The sequence below is a fragment of the Neolamprologus multifasciatus genome, chromosome 2 (assembly GCF_963576455.1).
Source record: "Neolamprologus multifasciatus chromosome 2, fNeoMul1.2, whole genome shotgun sequence".
Taxonomy (NCBI): Eukaryota; Metazoa; Chordata; class Actinopteri; order Cichliformes; family Cichlidae; genus Neolamprologus; species Neolamprologus multifasciatus.
The window spans coordinates 11,191,288-11,214,970 of record NC_140440.1 but is presented as its reverse complement, the minus strand read 5'-3'; the positions used below and the strand labels follow the sequence as shown (position 1 = coordinate 11,214,970).

At 40.3% G+C, this 23,683-nt stretch overlaps 1 protein-coding gene and 1 long non-coding RNA gene across 2 annotated transcripts in view; both read right to left on the bottom strand.

The window, feature by feature from the left end:
• The window catches only part of LOC146523996 (uncharacterized), a 315,951-nt gene that overhangs the window by 58,399 nt on the left and 233,869 nt on the right, over window positions 1–23,683 (bottom strand). The window lies entirely within an intron of this gene.
• Window positions 5,209–6,846, bottom strand: LOC146524003 (paraneoplastic antigen Ma3 homolog). The gene has a single exon (XM_085131764.1). The coding sequence runs from the start codon at window positions 6,844–6,846 to the stop codon at window positions 5,209–5,211; it is 1,638 nt and encodes a 545-aa protein (XP_084987890.1).

Genomic DNA, 23,683 nt, shown 5'->3' with positions numbered 1-23,683 from the left:
TCTCGTTGTACATGAAATTATTTTAACCACATGTAAAACAACAAATGAATTTCTCGTTCTCTTTTCAACCATGAAATTGTGATTAATAGGTATAACCAGCAAGATAATAGATTTTTCCAATCATCGTTCAAGTATGCTAACAAATTCTACCACAAACAGCATTTCAACCGTTTTTAAACAGCAAATTACCACTCGCGAATCGGTATGAACAGAAAAAACAACTTTTAGCAACAGGCTAACACATTATTAATTTTTCAAACCCATGGGCTCAACTCACCAAAATGTTAGAAAATTCCGCACGAGCTATCCGTGGCCTGTCTCATCTACTTCCACGTGCGAAAAGACCTAGCTCATGTGAAACGATGGTCTGGTGTTTTGGAAGACGGGGCTAAACCCACTTTCAACCAATGAAAAAAAAGCATTTACCCCTTGTGATTCGGCAACAGAAAAATAAAGTTTGCTGGAGGATCACACTTCCTATTTTCAAAATAAATGATGCTTTTCAAAATAAAAGAATGAAAATACATTTATACAAATAAAAAGAAACCAAGAAAGAATAACAACAAAAGCGGTTTTCTCTACTGGGTTACACTCTCCCCAGCTAAATGTCATGCACGTCTCGTTGCATGTGTAGCCAGTACTGTCCCTCTGTACTGTTTAGGGACTCAGAAAAGGCTATGCTTAACCCCTGGAAAAGTGATTTCACAACAGTAACTAGAGGGTTTCCTAAATCAGGATAATCAAGTCTTTTAGGTGGATGTCTGATTCTTGTTGACTGTCTTACTGGTTGAGTTGTAATGGGATCACCACTGTCCATCTCATCAGGTGAGTTAACAGGCTGGTTTCCTGGTTCTTTAACCAAATCCTGAGGTGATTCATCCAATACGGTTCCCGTTCCATTGTCCACAGGATTGTCAATTCCAATCTCATCTCCATCTGGTAAGCTTTCAACAAGCACATGATTGGTAAGTTCGTCTTTGCTTGCATTTTTATCCATATTCGGCTCCTTGTTGCTAGCAGTTTCAGAAAGGTCACAATCAGGTAAGTTCGTAATCTCTGGTTCATGAGAAGGTTTTGGATATTCATGTACAGTAGTAAATCTGGTTATTTCTTCACATGGGGAGTCATCAACCCATTGAATGAAAAGTTCATTGTTAAGTTCCATTGATTCTTCATCCTCATTGCTTTCTGTGACAACAGCTTGACGCGTTTTAGGACGGTGAACCTGCTGTGGCTCAGATGTGTCTGCGGTGGCAACCGGGAGGAAACTGCAGGGAAGCAACAGGTCTCTGTGTAAAGTTCGGGAGGGACCTTGCTTTGACTCGGGTTTAACAGTATAAACGGGTAGGTCGCCTGCACGTTTGACTACCACATGGATGTCTGCCTCCCATTTATCAGCAAGTTTATGCTTGCCACGCAGCCGCACGTTTCTAACTAAAACCCGGTCCCCAGGTTCAAGTTCTGAAACAGTTATTTTGCGATCAAATCTGGCCTTATTCTTGTCTGCCACTTTTTGTGCGGTTTGAGAAGCTAACCTATAGCTTTCCTCTAGCCGTTTCTTGAGACTTTCAACATATTGCGAATGTGTCACTTTTTGATCTTTGCTGAGAGGAAGTCCATATGCAAGATCAACAGCTAATCTGGGTTTTCTGCCAAACATCAATTCGTAGGGTGTAAACCCTGTTGCATCACTACGGGTGCAATTGTACGCATGTACTAATGGCATAACATAGTCTTTCCAGTGAGACTTTTGTTTGGATTCCAGTGTTCCTAACATACCAAGTAGTGTTCTATTAAATCGTTCAGTAGGGTTACCACGTGGGTGGTACGGGGTAGTTCTTATTTTCTTTATGCCAGAGATCTCACACAGATCTTTTATCAGTTTTGCCTCGAAATCAGGACCCTGATCGCTGTGCAGGCGCTCAGGTATGCCGTAGTGGACAATGAACTGGTCCCACAGGCACCTGGCGACCGTTCGTGACTTTTGATTAGAGGTGGGCAATGCGAGGGCAAATTTAGTGAAATGATCGGTTATCACAAGGATATCCCGTGTGTTGCTACTGTCTGGTTCTAGACTGAGAAAATCCATACAGACGAGTTCTAAAGGTCTGGTTGTTGTTATGTTGACCAGTCTCGCTGCTTTTTCAGGGGGACTCTTTCTCCGTATACAACGATCACATGTTTTCACTTTTTGCTCAACCTCTGTCGCCATGCGTGGCCAATAGAATCGGGTTCTGACCAGATCAAGGGTTCTGTCGATACCTAAGTGGCCCATGTCATCATGCAAACTTTGGAGCACTGAAGCTCTGAGCTCCTCAGGAAGAACAAGCTGGTGGGTCACCTGGTCTCCATCTTGTCTTCTTCTGTATAACACCTCATTGTGCATTTCCAACCGATTGAGTTCCCTAAGCAAAAGAGGGAGATCTGGGAGTTCTTTTCTAACAGTCGGTGGAGGTGTCTGGCCATGTTCGATTTGTTTGATAACTTGGTTGATTGTCGAGTCTGCTCTCTGCTTATCCTTAATTTCTGATTGGGACAAGGCAGGAATGGTTGGTAAGCCATGATGTTCTTCTGTAACATAGACGTCTGGAATCGCGTCAGCTGAGAGGGTAAGCGATTCTACAAGTGTAACACCACTATCCTGACAATCATCACTGACTTTTACAAGGTGATTTTGACAGATTGCTTGGACAACATCACTATCTACAAGCTTTATGGTGTCAGTGGCGTCAGTGTCAGCTAAGTGACGCTCTACAAATTGGCTTACACGCTCCTGCTCTTTCCTGGACTGGACATCGTTTACGAGTTCTCCATGAGGACGTCTAGACAACCCATCTGCGTCTAAGTTGTGCTTTCCCGCTCTATACTGTAACTTAAAGTTGTAGTTAGACAAAGCGGCAAGCCACCTATAGCCAGTGGCATCTAACTTAGCAGAGGTCAATATGTATGTGAGTGGGTTACTATCTGTAACTACAGTGAACTGACCACCATACAAATAATCGTGAAACTTTTCAGTCACTGCCCATTTGAGTGCTAAAAATTCCAACTTGTGGGCTGGATATCGTGCTTCACTTCTTGATAACCCACGACTGGCAAAAGCTATGGCTCTGAGCTGACCCTCTTGCTCCTGGTAGAGTGCTGCACCTAAGCCAGTAGTACTGGCATCGGTATGGAGTACATAAGGCAGCTTCGAGTCTGCAAAGCCTAAGACGGGGGCTGACGTTAGCTTTTCAATGATTGAGTCAAAAGCTTTTTGACACTCTGCGGTCCATCGGTCCTCAAATGGCAGTTTGGGATCAAAGTAGGTCTGGTTGGGTTCTTTGGACTGTAATTTCTTACGTAGTGGTGGGTAACCACGAGTGAGGTCATTGAGTGGGCGTACTATGGACGAGTACCCTTTTACAAAACGTCTGTAGTACCCCGAGAACCCCAGAAAAGATCTTAGTTCTTTGAGATTCTTGGGCCGTGGCCAGGTCTTTAGGGCCTGAATCTTTTCGGGATCCGTCTCCACTCCCCTTTCAGAGATTACATGCCCAAGGTACCGAACTGTGGTTTGGAAAAATTTACATTTTTCCAGCGATAACTTTAGGCCATACTCTTTAAGGCGATGGAGTACCCGCATAAGTCGGCGTTCGTGTTCTTCCAAACTGTCTGAGAAGATGATGAGATCATCTAAAAAGACGAGCACTTCATGTAAGTTCATATCACCAACACAGCGCTCCATCAGCCGCTGGAAGGTGCTTGGGGCGTTGGTTATGCCCTGCGGCATGCGGTTAAACTCCCAGAACCCAAGCGGTGTCACAAACGCGGTCTTTTCTTTGTCTGTCTCCTCAACCTCTATCTGGTAATACCCAGATTTCAGATCGAGGACCGTGAACCACCTGGATCCTGAAAGGGCAGAGAATGTCTCTTCCAGATTTGGAAGTGCGTAAGAGTCTTTTATTGTTTGCAAGTTCAGCTTGCGAAAGTCTATACATAGACGCACATCATTGTTCCGCTTTCTCACCACAACAATGGGAGACGAGAAGGGCGACTGAGACTCTCTTATCACACCTGCAGCAAGCAGCTCCTGCAGGTGTTTCCGAACAGCCTCAAGATCTTGAGGGTGTATAGGGCGTGCACGGTGCTTGAAAGGAGTCGGATCATTAAGCTTGATGGAATGTTTCACCTTGTTCGTACACCCAAAGTCAAGATCATGAAAAGCGAATACTTCCGGAATGTCATTGAGTTGCTTGGTTATCCTCTCTTTCCATTCATGTGGAATCAGAGAGTCACCAAAATTGAAATTCAGTGGTGTCTTGCTTGTGGCTGACTCATTAACACTGGTGACATTATGCTGGGACATGATACAATGGAAAGCTCCCAGCTCTGCAATGACACAAGTAGACGGGATAGTAACATCTTGTTCTGTTTCATTTGTAATCATAACAGGCACTTTGTGTGGAGCTCGGGAAGGAAGTGTTATCAAGCAAGTTTTAACACAAAGGCCACCAGGCAAAGAAGACTGAGAGGGGTGTTCAACTATGGCACACGTGTCTGCTGCAATACAATGAACGTTAGCAGATCCCTCTAAAACTACTGTTTGGCCTGCTGGAACTACAGCTGTAGCCTTGCCTGACAGGGTAACTAACCCAATGCTCCCATCTTTGTTCTGTGTATGTCTTAGTTCTAGAGTTTTCAACAGGGCTCTAAACCCGCAAGGACTAGGTAAGTAGTCAGAAGTCTTAAGGTCCAAAAATTTTTCATAAAGGACATCAAGCGTGTTTGTTCCCACCAACACTGGGGTCTGACTGTTTGGATGAGTGTCTGGAACAACAAGAGCTAAGGTTGGTATGTCAATCTCTGCATCTAAGAAGTCTTTTGGAAAAGTAATGCATGTCTCTATATAACCCAAATAGGGAACGGGCTGACCTGCAGCACCCTCCACTTCTAAAAGATCATAGAGTGAGTTAAGGTTTTGATCTGGAATGTTCTGTTTGTAGAACGACTCAGCGACTGTGGTCACTTGTGACCCTGAGTCCAGGAGACAATTTACATTAACGCCAGAAATGCTAACTACTGCTGTGCATTTAGAGCCAACCAACCCTTTTGGCAGACTATACTTCTGTGGCTTAGTGACAGACTGCTTACAGTTAGCACGTTGCATGTACTTAGTGGGACATGATCGCCTGGCTGCAGTCTCCATTTGCCCCGCAATAGAGACTGTTTTCAGTTTAACTGTTCCTTAGTGGCTGGAGGGTTCTCAACCTCCCATTTCCTCTGTTTCTCTTTAAACAGTTTGCGCTTTTCAGCAACTAGGGCTGGGTTTGGTTCATTTTCGCAGTTTGGCTTGATGTGGCCATCTTCTCCACATTGGAAACAGTACCACGGTTTGGGCGGGGTACTTAGAGTTTTAACGGTTCGTTCTGAGTGCTCCTTGCTCACTTTGTCTGGCTTTCGGTTTTCTTTAGACTTGGTATGGGAGGCATATCGGGAATTCTGCGCTTTTGATTTCGCAGTCAGCTGCACCAGTTGGGCCTGGAGCTCTGCAACTTGCTTTGAGAGTTCTTTAATTGAGCTTAAGGTGGTTGTGTTTTCATTTTCGTCTAAGCAGCCTTTGACTGTTTGGAGGTGGTATGTCGCTTTTTGTTTTGTGATGTTCAAATGTTGCTTCATTCGCATGTTTTTGGTAGCATTTTGGTCTTCTTCTGTGCGTAATAAGAGAAGCAACTCAGGAAAAGATGGGGGGTTAATCCGTTTTTGTTTTAGTTGAAGTGCGTTTAAAAGGGAATCATCCCAGCAACCACGACAGAACTGCGTGACAAGGAGTCTGTCAACATCATTGCTTAAAGCACCACCCCGTTTTACAGTGTGAGTTAAAGCTACCTGAAGGCGTTGTAAGTATGACGACGGTTTCTCACCTGGATTTTGGAAGGTGTCAAGAAATTTGGCGTAAAGCTCTCCACCATCTTGAACTGTCCCATAGGCAGAATCCAACATTTGAAGGTAGTCTGCAGGTGAGCTGTCTAGGTTCAAGTGCTTAACTACGTCAGCTGCCGGGGGTAAGAGAGACTCAAGAATCTTTCGCGATTGTTGCAGCTGCGACATGGAAGTGTCACTCATGATTAGTTCAGCACTGGAACGCCAAGTATCATAATCTGGCTCATAGGTTGGCCGGGGGTCCTTGCCAGAAAAAGCTCTGAGTTTTTGTGAAAAATGTTGCACTGAATGATCATCTCTTCTCACAATGTGCTCAACTACTACACGCTGCACCTCAGGAGGGTTTAAATCTGGTGCGGGTATGGTGGGTGCACTATGAGCTGGGTTTCTTGCAGTGTGATTTGACTGGTTCGATTGTTGTGCACCACCAACACTGGGTTCAACAGCTGAAAGCTGAAACTCAGCCAAGGGAGATTCAGGTGAGTCAATTTGCTCTGATTGATCATGTTCAGGCTCTTTGATTGATTCAGCTATCTGTGACATCATGTCCTTCAGAACATCTGCAAACCCTCGGCCGCTCATTTTGGCTAGGTTTTTTAACTCAGTGAGATATGACTTGGTTGTATCATTCCCCACACATCGCGTGTATACGCTTGCAAGAGATTGTATTCTATAGTTAACCCCACTATCGGATATGTGGTTGTAAGGTAACGGCTCAAGAGCATCAACAGCAGTACCTGAATTGTACTCAACTACAACACTCGAGAAAAACTCAGATTTACTATCATCTACCTTTAAGACTCTTGAGATTGACCCATACTGTTTTAGGAATTCAGTCACCTCATCAATTTGCTCATCTCCAGCTATTTCGCTCACCATCACCGAATTTGGGACTTTAACAGATTCACGCTCAACAAGACGGTCCATTTTGGGTGCGTTATATACTTGTAATCACATGAGAAAAATCTCCTGGCTGGCTCGCCAAAACTTACTGTAACCACTGACTCACTTTAAGTAGTTTAGGACAGCCAAACTATAGACCAGTTGCTAGGTTCGGCAGGGCTACAATAGAAAGCGAGGCGAATACAGAATGAAATGGCTGGAGACAGGAATTTGAGCAGCAACGGTTATTATTTACACAAAAATGAAATAAACAAGACACAAATTCCACATTGACAGTAGTAATGATAATAATAACAATAACAATAATAAGAATAAGCCGGCAAAACAAAAATAAACCCAAAAATAGTTGTTTGAGCTCAATATTCAATTGTCTTTTTGTCTTTGGTCATTTGTCAAGTCAAAAGTTCTTAGTCTAGTTCTTTTTCTCTTTCGTTTGTGGTTTGTGTGTTACCACTTGGGAGTCTCCGTCGAGGAAGAAGAGTAAGTTCCTCTGCAAAGTTCAGTCTGGGCTCAGGCTCGCCATCTCCATCCGGAGAGAATCCATCGGAATCCAAAATCTTAGTTCCTTCCACACGAACAAGGAAAAAAACCTAGCCTGCACAACAATATTAACATTATTGCACACAGCCAGCTCCGTTTCTTCTCTTGTATCACAGCTATAGCTTTAGTTCTTTATCTCTTTTCACATTTCTTTCACATTACCACAGTAATACATTAAATGCATGCTTTGAATATATCTCTCGTTGTACATGAAATTATTTTAACCACATGTAAAACAACAAATGAATTTCTCGTTCTCTTTTCAACCATGAAATTGTGATTAATAGGTATAACCAGCAAGATAATAGATTTTTCCAATCATCGTTCAAGTATGCTAACAAATTCTACCACAAACAGCATTTCAACCGTTTTTAAACAGCAAATTACCACTCGCGAATCGGTATGAACAGAAAAAACAACTTTTAGCAACAGGCTAACACATTATTAATTTTTCAAACCCATGGGCTCAACTCACCAAAATGTTAGAAAATTCCGCACGAGCTATCCGTGGCCTGTCTCATCTACTTCCACGTGCGAAAAGACCTAGCTCATGTGAAACGATGGTCTGGTGTTTTGGAAGACGGGGCTAAACCCACTTTCAACCAATGAAAAAAAAGCATTTACCCCTTGTGATTCGGCAACAGAAAAATAAAGTTTGCTGGAGGATCACACTTCCTATTTTCAAAATAAATGATGCTTTTCAAAATAAAAGAATGAAAATACATTTATACAAATAAAAAGAAACCAAGAAAGAATAACAACAAAAGCGGTTTTCTCTACTGGGTTACATGAACATGTAATACATAACACTGCAGGTAAAATGTGTAAAAAGAATCATTTATTTAATATTTCATGAATTGTATGACAGATTCTGTTTGTCAGCCGGTATCAATCTCCTGAGCACATTTCATACATTTGCCAGTATAATATAGTTGTAGTAGTTTTGTCAGAAGGCACTGGAGGAGAAGAAGTAGGTGGAATGTGTTATATCTAAAATGATAGAAACCTTTTCGCTGAGTCACATGCGCACTTTGCCAGCTGCTAGATTAACAGACAGTTGGTGAGTGAGTTGCTGCTTATTTCATGAGACGGTCTGCACGCAGTACATTTTAATGGGCAAGTGTGTGTAAATATCTACCATCTCTACTATGGCTAGATGTGTCGACCCAAATAAATAAACTAATTGTGAATCTGAAATAGTTGTAAAAGAGGCAACAAACCCCGGACAGAAAGGTTGATACACAACAATTCATTATGGAGGAATAATTTTATTTTTATATCTTGAGTTTTAAGCCCACTTTTACATGTTTAACAGTCACACAGAATCCATGCTAACTTTGATGGTCTGAATAACAGTAGCATTTATATGAATTAGTGTTTATGTCTTTTTCTGGCACTGGGATCAAAAGGGGATGCTGGGGGAATCTGCAGTGGCAATGCAACAAAAGCTACTGAGATGAACTACATTTGCTGCTGCTCCAAGTAACTGCTGGGTATTTTTATTGGCAGAGGCATGAGCATGAAGGCAATTATACAGGGCCTGTGGGTTGAAAACTTGGTGTGACCCTGGCTCCCATCAGAACAAGGTGTTTGTTTAGATTAAACTCCTCTTCTTCTTTTGAACTTATGCATATCCTGGACTGATACTCAAGATTTATGTTAAACCAACTGCTGATTGAATGTTTGAGGCAAGGAAGACTTTGTAACAATGTAACGTTGATAGACTACAAATCAGAAGTGTCAATTAACTGTAGGTTATTATCTTTATCTTTTATCGTATTTCCTCCTCCTCTCAATTAAACCTTATTTATTTATAAAATGTCTGTGAAGGTTCTCAGTCATCCAGGTCATCGTAGTCAAAGGAGCTTGCAAAGAAAAGCGTCTGGACTTCTTTAAGTTACTTGAAGACGTTTCACTTCTCATCCGAGAAGCTTCTTCAGTTCTAAGGTCAAATGGTGGAGAGTCCCAGATATAAACCTAGTGGGAGTGTCCCCCCACAGAGGGACAAAAGGACCCCCTGATGATCCTCTAATCGCCTGAGCCAAGGTGTGGAACTGGGTGTGGGTCCCAATCAGCCAGAGTTTCGGGTGAGTTCATTGTGAAACCTGGCCCCACCTTATCATGCGAATTCCTGAGGTCAGATGGCCCAGGGTGTGAGTGGGCGTTAAGGCGTCTGGGAAGGGATCTCAAAACTGGATTATAGATGGCAGAGAGTTGGTGTCGTAAACCACCGCCTCTGTTCAAAGATGGTCGCTCACAGTGGACATAGATGGCTTCTTTCACTCCTCTTTCAAACCATCTGTCCTCTCTGTCCAAAATGTGAACATTGGCATCCTTGAAAGAGTGTCCTTTATCCTTAAGATGCAGATGGACAGCTGAGTCTTGTCCTGTGGAGGTGGCTCTTCTATGTTGTGCCATGCGCTTGTGAAGTGGCTGTTTGGTCTCTCCAATGTAGAGGTCTGGGCATTCCTCGCTGCACTGTACAGCAAACACCACATTGTTAAGTCTGTGTTTTGCCGTTTTGTCTTTCGGGTGAACCAGTTTTTGTCTGAGTGTGTTGCTGGGTCTGAAGTACACCGGGATGTCATGCTTGGAGAAAACCCTCCTGAGTTTCTCTGATACACCGGCTACATAGGGGATGACAATGTTGTTGCGTCTGTCCTTCTTATCCTCCCTCGCTGGTGTCTGATCTTCTTTTCTGTGCCTCTTTGCTGACTTTAAGAACGCCCATTTAGGATAGCCGCACGTTTTGAGTGCTTCCTTTACATGTGTGTGTTCCTTCTTTTTCCCTTCAGGCTTAGAGGGAACATGTTCTGCCCGGTGGTGTAGGGTCCTAATTACTCCAAGTTTGTGTTCCAGAGGGTGATGGGAGTCAAACAGGAGGTACTGGTCCGTGTGTGTGGGCTTCCGGTAAACTTCGATGTTGAGGTTGCCATTCTCTTCAATGTGCACAGCGCAGTCCAGGAAAGGCAAACAGTCGTCCTTTGTGTCTTCCCTGGTGAACTTGATGTTTTTATCCACAGCGTTGATGTGCGCAGTGAAGGATTCCACTTCTTGTGTCTTGATTTTGACCCAGGTGTCGTCTACATATCTGTACCAGTGGCTGGGTACTCTTCCTTTGAAAGAGCCAAGAGCCTTCCCTTTCCACTTCCTCCATGTAAAGGTTGGCTACAATAGGTGACACGGGGGAGCCCATGGCACAGCCATGTTTTTGTCTGTAATAGCCTTCGTTGTATTTGAAATATGTAGTGGTGAGGCAGAGGTCTAACAGTGTGCAAATCTGATCGGGTGTGAAGTTGGTCCTGTCCTCCAAAGAGTTGTCTTCTTGTAGTCGTTTTCTGACAGTCTCCACTGCCTCCGTGGTGGGTATGCACGTGAAGAGAGAGACTACATCAAAGGACACCATGGTTTCATCTGGATCCAGGGTAAGTTTCTGGACCTTGTCAGTGAAGTCGGTGGAGTTCTTGATGTGGTGTGGGGTGTTCCCCACGAGAGGAGCAAGGATGGTAGCAAGGTGTTTTGCAATGTTATAAGTGGCTGAGTTTATGCTACTGACTATGGGTCTGAGTGGGACAGCTTCCTTGTGGATTTTTGGAAGTCCGTAAATGCAGGGTATGGCATCCCCTGGGTCTGTACCAGCCACTGGTACAGATATGTAGACGACACCTGGGTCAAAATCAAGACACAAGAAGTGGAATCCTTCACTGCGCACATCAACGCTGTGGATAAAAACATCAAGTTCACCAGGGAAGACACAAAGGACGACTGTTTGCCTTTCCTGGACTGCGCTGTGCACATTGAAGAGAATGGCAACCTCAACATCGAAGTTTACCGGAAGCCCACACACACGGACCAGTACCTCCTGTTTGACTCCCATCACCCTCTGGAACACAAACTTGGAGTAATTAGGACCCTACACCACCGGGCAGAACATGTTCCCTCTAAGCCTGAAGGGAAAAAGAAGGAACACACACATGTAAAGGAAGCACTCAAAACGTGCGGCTATCCTAAATGGGCGTTCTTAAAGTCAGCAAAGAGGCACAGAAAAGAAGATCATACACCAGCGAGGGAGGATAAGAAGGACAGACGCAACAACATTGTCATCCCCTATGTAGCCGGTGTATCAGAGAAACTCAGGAGGGTTTTCTCCAAGCATGACATCCCGGTGTACTTCAGACCCAGCAACACACTCAGACAAAAACTGGTTCACCCGAAAGACAAATCGGCAAAACACAGACTTAACAATGTGGTGTATGCTGTACAGTGCAGCGAGGAATGCCCAGACTTCTACATTGGAGAGACCAAACAGCCACTTCACAAGCGCATGGCACAACACAGAAGAGCCACCTCCACAGGACAAGACTCAGCTGTCCATCTGCATCTTAAGGATAAAGGACACTCTTTCAAGGATGCCAATGTTCACATTTTGGACAGAGAGGACAGATGGTTTGAAAGAGGAGTGAAAGAAGCATCTATGTCCACTGTGAGCGACCATCTTTGAACAGAGGCGGTGGTTTACGACACCAACTCTCTGCCATCTATAATCCAGTTTTGAGTTCCCTCCCCAGACGCCTTAACGCCCACTCACACCCTGGGCCATCTGACCTCAGGAATTCGCATGATAAGGTGGGGCCAGGTTTCACAATGAACTGAGCATTGTGCAAAAAGTAACTTGATGTATGAAGGTGTGCGTGTGTATGAGATTGTGAAGATAGTAAAAATAATGTAAATGTCATGCTTTTGGTCAGACGTCTTAAAATGAAAATACAAAAAGATTAAAATAAAATTTTTAATATTTATACTGTTGGACAAATGCTAGAATTGTAGCCTCATTTGCCAATGTATATCAAATAAAGGAAAATGAAGGTTTCAGACAATCTTAAAAATGTAACTCTATGTGCCATGTTTATGTATTTTTTATGAAACAATGATGACAGAGTTACAGGTGTCTTGATGCATTCTCAATCATCCAGGAAAGTAAATCTCCAAAAGTTGATTCTTTTCATCTGGACGTGGCGTTTTGTGGGAGAAACGTTTCGTCACTCATCCAAGTTCTTCAGTCTCAGCTGACTGCAGGCTTCCCCAATCTTATAAACAGTGCATTTGCATAATGACTGAAACCAGCCCACTGAAGGAACAATGGGCTGTGAGGTCAGTTCCTTCATCATAATTATGCAAATTCTCAAGACCATTGATCAACAACCACTGATCAAAACCCACTGATCAATGGCCATGAGTACCATTCACAGAGAGTTGGGGAATGGCTGCAATCACAGCATAACAACATTATCATCCTTCTGGCAGACAAGGGTAGGTGCACAGTATTGCTAAACCAGAAAGACTATCATGAGAAGATTTTGTCACTACTCAGTGATGAAAATACTTATGAGTCCCTGAAACGAGACCCAGGAAGTGGCTACAGGAAGAGGGTGATAGACTGTCTGAAGCAGTTAGAACGAGACAAGGCTATTGACCGGACCTCATACCACAGGCTATACCCAGGGGAGTCTACACCAAGTCTGTATGGTTTACTGAAAATATATAAACAGGGTGCACCTTTAAGACCGATTGTCTGCATGATCAACTCTGTCACCTAAAACATCTCCAAGTTTCTGGCTTCAATCCTCAACCCGCTGGTGGGCAGCTCTGAACACCACACCCAGAACACCCTGATTTTGTTGAGAAGGTGAGAGATGTCATTATGGAGGCAGATGAAACCATGGTCTCGTACAACGTTACATCTCTCTTTACTTGCATCCCAGTCACGGAGGCGTTGGAGGTAGTCCGTAAGAGATTACAGGATGACCCCAACCTCAGCAACAGGACCGCTCTCAGCATCGACCAAGTGTGTTTGCTTTTGGAACTGTGTCTTCATTCCACCTACTTCACATACAAGGGTGAGTTTTACAGGCAGAAACATGGGTGTGCTTTGGGCTCCCCAGTTTCACCCATCGTGGCCAATTTGTACATGGAAGAAGTGGGAAAGAAGGCTTTGCTATCCTACCCTGGAACACCACCAAGCCAATGGTTCAGATATGTGGATGACACCTGGGTGAAAATTAAATCTCTGGACGTACCACAATTCACGGATCACATTAACTCTGTGGACCAACACATCAAATTCACCAGGGAGGATATGAAAAGTGGCGGGTTAGTCTAGACTGTGAGATTTCCATCAGTAATGGGGGACATCTAAAAGCTGACGTGTACCGTAAACCTACACATATGGATCAGTATTTAAGGTTTGACTCTCATCATCCACTGGAGCACAAACTGGGCATCATCAGGACGCTACAACACAGAACAAACACCATCCCCACTGACACAGTGGCCAGGGAGTCAGAAGAACAGCACATCAAGAAGGGAAGAGGGAACAATTATTATGGTGCATGCTTTTCATGCACTGTTCCTTTTAAGGGTTTAATTTAAAGTGTTATTGTAAATAGTTTTTTTTTCATTTATAGTCAAACTAAATCTGTGAATTTAAATAAGAGTAGCTGGGGGAAAAGAACACAAACAGTGTTTATGCATTGTTCATGGTTGCAAAGGAAGTTATCCCTGGGGCTTTTAAGACAAATATGCATGTACACCAACGGAGTTCACATAACATACAGTGTAGTTTTGAGAGCGAGGCAATGCTGCCCAGATTATGTTTGTTTAAATCTAAATGGCATATATTTGCTAACAATTGCTGTTAGCATATGTAATTTTTCCCCATTTATTAGTAGCAGCTGACCGAAGCTCTACTGTAAAATTTGTTTAACAGGAGGGTCATTAAGTTTTGCTATGTTAGTAAATATTTATCAAGGAAACTAGTACTGATAATCACGCCAGTTGTCTTGTTTATGTTTTCATGCACAACACTAATTACGATCTTTTTCTACTTTTTTATAGGGGTATAAAGTCAGCTTTTTATCTCCTCTTGGAGTGCTTTGGTAGTAGCCTGAAGCTGTTAGAACATAATGCATGAGGCAGATAACAAAAAAACCCCAAAAAACGTTGTTCTTTGACTAAAGACCTGTTTTGACCTGTTTCCCAGAGAAACATTACAGCTGCTCAAAAACACGTCTGACCTTACATTTTTGGAGGGCTGGATAGTGTACTTACACGGGAAAAAAGATATACACATTAAATCATTATGCTCTCCTGTTGCAACCACGAATTATTGCAATGCTGCACTCTTACAACTTCCTGTGAATGACAGTGTCAATTATACAATTAAATCCCCAGAATGGAAATATACAGCCATATTACTGAAGAAAATGAATATAATGAGTCTCATCAGTATGTAGTGATTTAAAATCTTATTCTCACTTTCTGAGAATTTGCATGTTTCACATCTTATTTTGTACTGTACATGCTGTAGAGACGCTCTATGAGTCAGAAAAAGGCAGATGCGCTGCTACGTCTTGTGAGACAGAGACACTTGTATTTTTCAAAATAAATGTGCTGTTTAAACACTGCTTCTAAATTTCACTTAAATTGCCCAGCCCATTAAATAACTGTGTAATGATAATTAGTTATAAAGTATTTAACTCTACATGAAAGGCAAATGCTATTTTTCAATTACTGTGCACATCAAAATTGCAAGCTAATTAGCTACGGTCACAATAAACATTTATATATATATATATATATATATAAAAGGTGACACAAAATTATGCAATTTTGTAAACTCTTCTAACTGTCAACTTTAAGGAGAAGAGACCTCTGGGCTTTTGGATGACAGTTCCCAATATTTGGTAAATAAACCCCCTCAGAGAACCGATGTTGATTTGCATAAAATTTAGATGGAGGCAACTGTTGTAATGTGAGGATTATAACCAGTACAGCAGATTTTTTTTGCTTTCTGTTGATGAAAATCTCCAAGAAGAAAAACAATATATAGCAGCTCATTGCAGAGATGATAATTGTTGTTCCTAACAGAATTCGCAGTGTGTGGGAGTGTGGTTAAGCAGCTTGGCTTGAGAGCTGGCACAAGGGCCAGTTCCAGCTCAAAAACAAAACATGTGCAGTGCAGTGTGCATTATATTGTACCTGTGAACACAGTGTGCTCCGTGACAATTTTGATCAGATACCTGAATAACCTTTTCACCCAGCATGCTTTCATAATGAGCTCAAAAAAGTACAGTAAATAAGTGAAAGACTCATTTTCTCAGCAACGCAGCAGCTCATAGAAAATGCTGTGTGCATTATAGGTGAATAAAATACACATGAAATAATGGATATTTGAAATTAGTGAGGGTATCCTGGGAGTGAGGTATGGATAAAACACAGTTTGTGCTATTTTGCCTCTGCACACGGTCACAGAGGATTTCAAATCAAAGAATCAATAATTGTGACTGAAGTGCAGACTTTTAGGAGTTAAACTATTGTTACACATATATTGCTGTGAAAAAGTATTTTTCCCCTTCTTGCTTTCTTAATTTCTTGCATGTTTCTCATGCAGATTAGTAACAAATTTTAATATTAGAGAAAGATAACCAGAGTAAATACAATATGCATTCTTTGTCCGACAGATTAAACTTACAAAGAAGATTTTACAAACAAGTTTTTTACATAACTAATGACTACTGATTATTTGATGTACCAACAAATATGGTTGATTGTTCTATAAAACTCAGCAGTCAATTATACAGATAGTCAATAAGCTTTATTTATAACAAGATATAAAAAAAAAAAAGCTACTCCTATATGTAATTTAGCATTTTGGACACAAATTTCATTTCAAGTCATTTGATAACCAGAAAACAACTAAACCATGTAAAGAAAAAAGTAAAAGTCTCCAAAGGCTACTTAAATTAATTAGAAGCTGGCAGAATGTAATTAAATTTAGCCGTCTAAAAAAGTCTAATGAACCGCCTTTAAGGGCTCAAATATTAAAGCCTAATGAAATGTGGATGTACCAATGAACAGGGTTTATATCATCTTTGTAGTCACAGGATGTTGTGTGTCAGCTTCTCTGTGAGGTAAGGTTTAAATGTGAAAAGGAAAGCAATGGAGAGGGGTAATTGATCAAAGGTTTTTATATACAGACAGGGGGCCATTACCTTGTTAAGTTTGCTCTTTATTAGTTGTTGTTTTAACGATTCATCACACTGTCTATGCATGGCTTCATTTACCTTAAGTGTTTTCTTTGTAGTACACAGATTGGATGATTGTGGACTTAAACTCCAAGGCTAAATATTTTCTCTCTTCCTGGAAAGACGTGGGGCTTTGGCCTCCTTCCCAACTCCTTTAGAAGTGCTGAGAGATGCATAAGAAGAGCGAGGTGAGACTGGGAAGCCATCTGGAAGAGGCGTTTGGTTTCATATTGAGAACTCTCTGCTAGAAACAATTAGAATATTGTCTGAAACCATTTTAGCCCTGGGTTTGGATTCTTTCAAAATGTCTTTAGCACAGTTGGCCTTGTTTGTGTAAACAGCTGGAAAAAAAAGGGCAAAAGCATTCACGTGGATAAAACGTCACAGACACAAAAACACTTTAGTTTCTGTGTAAATCTTTTGGAAACTGAACTGATGGCCTCGCTGGGTAAGCCGCTTATTATCCAAACACAGATGCTTTATTCTGTCGATACATACAGTGTTCAGTCACACTGAGTTTCACTGTTGGAGACAATGTTGGCTTCATAAGCAGTGGACCAGTGGACAGCTATAAAACCCTGTTGTGTAAAGAGTTCATCGGGATGTGACTGAGATTTGAATCTAGCAATTCTTACTCCATCTTTCATAAAGCTTTTAGTTGTTTCAGAAGTTTTTTGTGTGCGATGCTGAGTCTTTCTTACTACTTTCTTTCATAAAAAGGCAAGTCTGTCTTTTTAGTGCATTGTAAAGGGTTTATGCAGTGCTGCTACAAAACCCTCTCTTCCAAATAGGAGTGCTTAGGGGAAAGTGCTAGACTTCAGCCCCCACTGTTGCTATGCAACCACAGAAAACCCAGTTGAATCATGGCACCTTTACTTAAGTTTGGGTGTTATATATATATATATATATATATATATATATTTTAACTTTCAGCCCCCACTGTGTTCAGTTTATGAAGTCACTCAGCATTGTTAGGAAGTTGCAGGAGAAATGTCTTATCGCTGAAAAAGAAATGTGTGACTGCAGAAAGAGGCACCCAGCGGACAAACACACATAGCTGTGCATGTCTCCCTTTGAAAATTTTCTGTGGGAAAACAAGATTGTTCCTTTTCTTCACCTTTTTGCAAAATTTCAGTCAGTGTTACTTTATTCTGTGTTCTAAATACTTAAAGGGGGCATAAAGGACAAACGTAGACGCTAAGTTTAACATTTCTATCAGATTTTCATAGTCCTAAAGCTGTCTGTAAACGTGGAAGCATATAGTTACTATCCTTTATACATCTCAGTAGAGAACACCTATGCAAACTTTAAAACAGTATAAAAGTTTTGCACTGAAATAACTACATAACTACAAGGACAAAAATATTTATCCAAACACAAACTAATCTTGTAAAAATGCAAAAAATCTGACGTGTATTTTTCGCTAGAGTGCAGTCGATGTTGTGTAAAATGGAAACACTTTGTGTAGAATCACAGTTTTCAAACTATATATGTTCTTTTCATCAAATGCTGTATGTGAATCTATGAATCTATGAATACAGGACTCTTTTATTAATCCTATCACTTTAAAATTGAATCCTCCATTCATCATTTATATATAATGGCATAAAAGGTTATAAAAAAAAACAGCAATAAACAAAAGCACATAAGGCACAAAGCGAATACTCAAATGCTTACAATGAAGGTGGAAAAAATTGGAGTGTAATCTTTCAACTCTCAAAATTGAACCTTCAATTTATGGAATCCACAATGATAAACATAAACAAAGACACACACACACACACAGGGTGCAATTTGTAGGAAAAAAATAAAGGGGAGAGATGTTTTCTTTTCATGGAAACAGGAACTTAACAAAACGTTTGCTTGTTCGTTTGTTTTTTGGTTTGTTTTGTTTTTAGATTTGTTTTCTTAATTGGAATGAATATGCACAATATTCTAATGTCTCCTGTTTTCCACATCAGACACAGATGATCCAATCAAACATAATAACAGTTTAACATGCCAGAATTAAAACCCCTTTCCACTGGGTGCTATTTGACCAGCTGTGCCATTTAACTCCAATATTTAATATGACATTTTTCTATATAATAATAAATTAATTCTCCACTACAGTAGATTCCAAAGCAATCTGCTTTGATGATGGGCTATTTCTGCTTTCCTGCAGAGCGTTATTTGCAGTGCATCACCCACTTGTACCCACATCTGCAACTCACTGGCACCTTGTTCCATTTACTGAGATGAACACCAGACTTTGCGAGCTTGAGAGTCAATAAATATGTGAAAATGACTACAGTTTGTTAGAACTAGTGAGAGCCTACAGTGTGAACTGTAGGTCCTAACTTGTGATAGAGGCAATAAATTGGCCCATCACACCCTGCAACATCGGCAGCAAACTTTACAGCAAACTTAGACTCTCTAACTGTTTGGTGGGAGACAGCAGCCTTAGTGCATGACTGCAGTTCACCAAGTTGAAATGAGCTGCAAAACTCACCTTTGAAAAGAATTCTGCTATAGATGACCATCATGTGTATGGCACTCAGTGGAAGCACTTCTAGTGTGATTTTTGTGAGTCTACCTAAATCTGATTCATTTCTCATTTTAGTTAGCAGTAGTTTGCAGAGACGGTTTAATAAATAGTTGGAATGGAAAGCAGGGAGATCTGAAAGAAAGTGCAGAAAGTGAATTTCTGATTAATTTTTAATTTTTTGTGTGGTTTGTTAGTCTGTTTCATGATTCAGCCTAAAAATCAGGTGGATAAAAATGTAGCCTATATTTTTATCAATGGAGGATACAAATATGTATCTTTTTATCCCTCAAGTAAGACATATTTTATCAGTGCGGATAAAAATGTGTATACTGTTATCCCCTCCAGGAATAAAAAGAAAATAAATAAAATTTAGCAGAGGCAGGGATGTGTTGACCAGGGGGGATAATATCTTCTGTAGATTATCGCCTGTAAATTATGGAACTTTGAGATAGCGAGAAGTGAAAATACAATCTTATTTTGCTCTTCATTTTGTAGATTCAGATGTAACTAAAAAATACAGCAGCAGCAGCAATCCTATTATATTTTAAACCATTCCTTGTTTAATTTAATTTACAACTTTGACGTTTTAGATTGATAAATGTTGATTTGTGTAGAGAAATAACAGAAATTGAACTCAATTACCATCTCATGATGATTTATAAAACATCATCCCTTTCATTATTTTTTATTCTAATAGGCACCTGGTAATTTGTGCGACATTTCATCCTAATTTGCTTCGGAATTGTTAAAAGAATTATGACGTCAGTGATCTCAAAAACCAAAATCAATTCATCCTTGACTGCTAATACATAGAAGAAGTTTGCTTCAAGGGCTCTGTGCCAACTCTCTTTCCTGTTATATTCAGTTTTTGTTGGGCATTTGAAAAGGGCAACATCATGGTTTAGGTTAAAATGCTTAGCAACATGCACCACTTTACAAAAAGCTTGTCTGGTAATTAGCCTTTAAGTTCCACTTCCTCTTAGATTTCTGGAACTCTAACAGAAATTTATTATCTGATAAGATACTATAGACTTTGTTTTGCTAGGTTACACTGACTGATTTTTTTAATCGCTTTCTCCAAATGGACATTCATACTCACAAAAAACACACAAAGAACAAAGAGCCACAGCTGAAAATCTTCTTTTTTCTGTTGAACAGTGAACTAAAAAAATACCCTTTTAGCTATAAAATGAGAATGGGAGAACACAAAGCTCTGCAAGAATGACTCGTTGCCATATAGTGAGTGCACTGTAAGTGATGGACTGTAAATACTCGTACAGCTTGTTGGTGGAGCTACTGTTCCGGATAGTGCAGGTCCAGGAGGTGCTGCTGAAAAAGGATTTTGTTTAATGAATAAAACCCAAAGTGATTCTGACAGGAAAAAAAATCTTACAATGGCAACTCAATTTGAGTTGATGCAAGGTCTGTCTTGCAAAAATATCTGCACATGATTGCTAATAGCAATCATTACCAAGGGCTAATACCAAGACCCATTAAATCTGTCTGTGTTTCCATAATACTATTTTATTTGGTTTGGGAACCGGCGGTGATTGGTGGGCAGCATGTGAGAAAGGTTCAAATGAGAATGAATATAGATCAGACTATTATACCTTAGTGTAAGAAATTAACAGGAACTAGCACATTTTTGGGCCGTGAAAAAATTATACATAGTGAGCAGTAAATGTAAGTTCATTTTAATGTGACTGAATTGAACTTTAAATTAGCTCTTGCAAGGTGTGAGCTTTCACACACTGCCAACAGCTGATATGGGTATCTGTGTGATGTGATTTCTAATTGTATAATAATTAACTTTGGTCTACTTGAGAGATTCATAAAAGATCTTATAGGTGGAAATCTGGCATGGAGAATTTTGTATATGTTTGTGGTTTCTTAAAAAGAAAATGCTCCGGGGTTGCGGTTGAACTAAAATGGAACACAGTCAGATCTTCCAGACTGTTGGACCTCAAATCTATTTTTAATAATAATGCATAAAAATAACCAATAAAAGGGCCCATGAGGCATAATAAACATCCAGCATGTTGCACAGGCATTAATGATAGCATATGAAGTCAGGTGGACTGACCAGAGCAGATGCACTAACCACAGAACAATCAAAGTTCAAAGCTAGATCTGGGGTCACACTTTTCTAAAATTAGACAAGAAAGGTTTTGCAGTTGCTATGCCGACAGTCCTGAAGGTGTAACACTTGCTAGCAGTCTTGTCTTTAATGGGTTCCCTTAGACTTCTTATCTATCAAGAGACAAAGCTTGACTCAGAAGTATTGGTGAACTTAAAAGCACACTGACAACTTTAGTGCTAGCCACAATAGAAAGTTAGACATGATGGAAGCTTTTTTTTTTTATATAACTAATAGAATAGATAATTGTAGCATTATCCTTTCTAGTTCACCAAAGAATACGATATACTGGTTGTGATTCATTCAGAATTGTGCAAGTAAAGAGTAATACGCAAATTGAAAGTGCATATTAAACCTATTTGTCCTTTAGAATTCTAACTATTAAAAGTTGCATTATTTTATTAGCAAACATAAGTAATAAAGTAAAGCAAAAAATGTATATGGAATTGCAACAGACTGCCAAGAAGGCTACAGACTGTGTGTTTAGTCTGAATTTTATATAATATTTTATATAATATCTATAATTATGTGCTTTTTGTATGTGGTTATAAATATTATCATTGTTTTATATCAACAGTTATATTTTGCTGTAGCTTACTTTAGCCCTGCGGCAAACTGGCAACCTGTCCAGGATGTACCCTCACCTCCTAACATATGGTAGCTGGGACAGGCTCCAGCCCCCCCACAACCCTGATAAGTATAAGTGGAACAGACTCAACGGCTGATTGGGTAGATGATTTACTGTAGTCAGTTTTGCTTATATTATTGGATATTATTAGTTTAATTTGTACTGTTCATTTCATTTATTTTAATTTAAGCCTGCAATACCTACAATAGATCATTTCTGGCCCTCTACCCATTCGAAATTGTACCACAGGCACATAGAACAATTCCAGTCTCATTACTGCAATGAAAGAAAAAAATATAGACAAACAATCCAAATGCTGATGCTGTCATTTTTTACTAAGAATAACACAATAATTTGATAATAAAGAGTTAAAGCAAAACAGCTGTCTTATCCCTCTTTAACTACTCGTTATTAGGGTGTCACTTAATGTTTACACTGACTGATAAATTCATTTTACAGTTGATGCAATATGGAGACATACCTGTATTGCACCTTCTCAGAAGAACTTTTAGCAACATGTTCTTCAGGGTTTCACTCTAATGCACCCAGGGATTTAAGTGTAATCACACCGAATGTTTAGTTCTCTCTGCTGTCGTGATTAAGACCAGGGCCTGTGTGTGTGCGTGGGTGCATCTGAGTGTGTTCCATGGGGCTCCATGGTGCTGCTGTGAGAGCGCTGACCTCACCCCTTGCACATATGTTCAGAGAGAAATCTCTTTCCTAGGCTGGGCAAATGCACTTTGAATGTTTTAAACTTCTGTGAATTTGAAACACAAGCGATAGGACAACATGTATGTTGCAAATGATTATTATTACTAACTATGGCATTCTCCAAAACAATTGTGTTTTTATAAGCTATTCAACAAATATTATTGTTATATTTGCTAAAGAGCTGCTTAAGATCCTCAAGTACTTTTGTGCTGTGTCAGGCAATGTAATTACTTAGCTGGAACAGCTGTAATTGTGTCTTGAGGAAACTCTTTGCACCTAGGACTGCCTGCATTCTGCAAAGATCTACAGTGAGAGCCTTGTAAATGTAATTGTAAATGTAAATGTCATCATCTCTTTCCACTGACTCTCCTTAATGTAAAGAGATTAATTAATCATCTCTTTCTGTAGTGGGTTCCTATTCTAGTGACGCTCACTTATATCTTTCTTCTGTGTGGAAGAAGGAAGGAAGATGCCGGTTCTATAAGATCTTTAAACTTCTAAATCAACACACCTTTTTTAGAACAAAAGTTTGGGCACTTTGCCCTGTTCCTAAGAAGAACTGGGAGATACGCATATGTTTTATCGCCTTAAAAAAAATCCATCAAATGGGCCTATCTGTCGTGTCCAGAAATTCAGTTACATCTCTTTTGATGTCTTTCAAATAACTGTTAAAGTACGAAATCATACATTGTGGTACTTGGAGAGGGAGTTCTTAGCTCTGGAAATTACAAAAAAATGAGAAAGTAGGATGTGTTTTAGTTGATGAAAACCAGTGCACGCCACTGAATGTGCAATAGCATTACATATTTCACTCTGGTGGAATCCTGATTTTTATTAAATTGTACCACATGTCAGATACCTGCACTTGGAATTTCACCACATTTATATTTGACAGTTAGGGCTGTCATGATTAGTCGACTATTAAAATCGTCGACGACTAATTTAATAGTCGACACTTCGTTTGAAGCTTTGTAAGATCACAAAAGATGCAGGAATGAGTAGTAGGATTTAAGAGTGTAATAACGGACTGAAACAGAAGATGGCAGCACTGCATGTACAAGGATGCCAGCTGCCGTTAAACCCCGAAGAAGAAGAAGCTCTGTCCCAGAATTCATAGCGCGGCCCAGCTCAGTTTCTAACAATGGCGGCAGCTAGTTAGTTTTAATATTACTCTTATTATTCTTTCTGGGTCACAAAATAAATGTTTAACATATTTTCAGGCGAGAATGTAGCTG

Coding starts and splice junctions, on each gene's coding strand:
- LOC146524003 (XM_085131764.1), bottom strand. CDS start 6,846: ATGGACCGTCTTGTTGAGCGTGAATCTGTTAAAGTCCCAAATTCGGTG.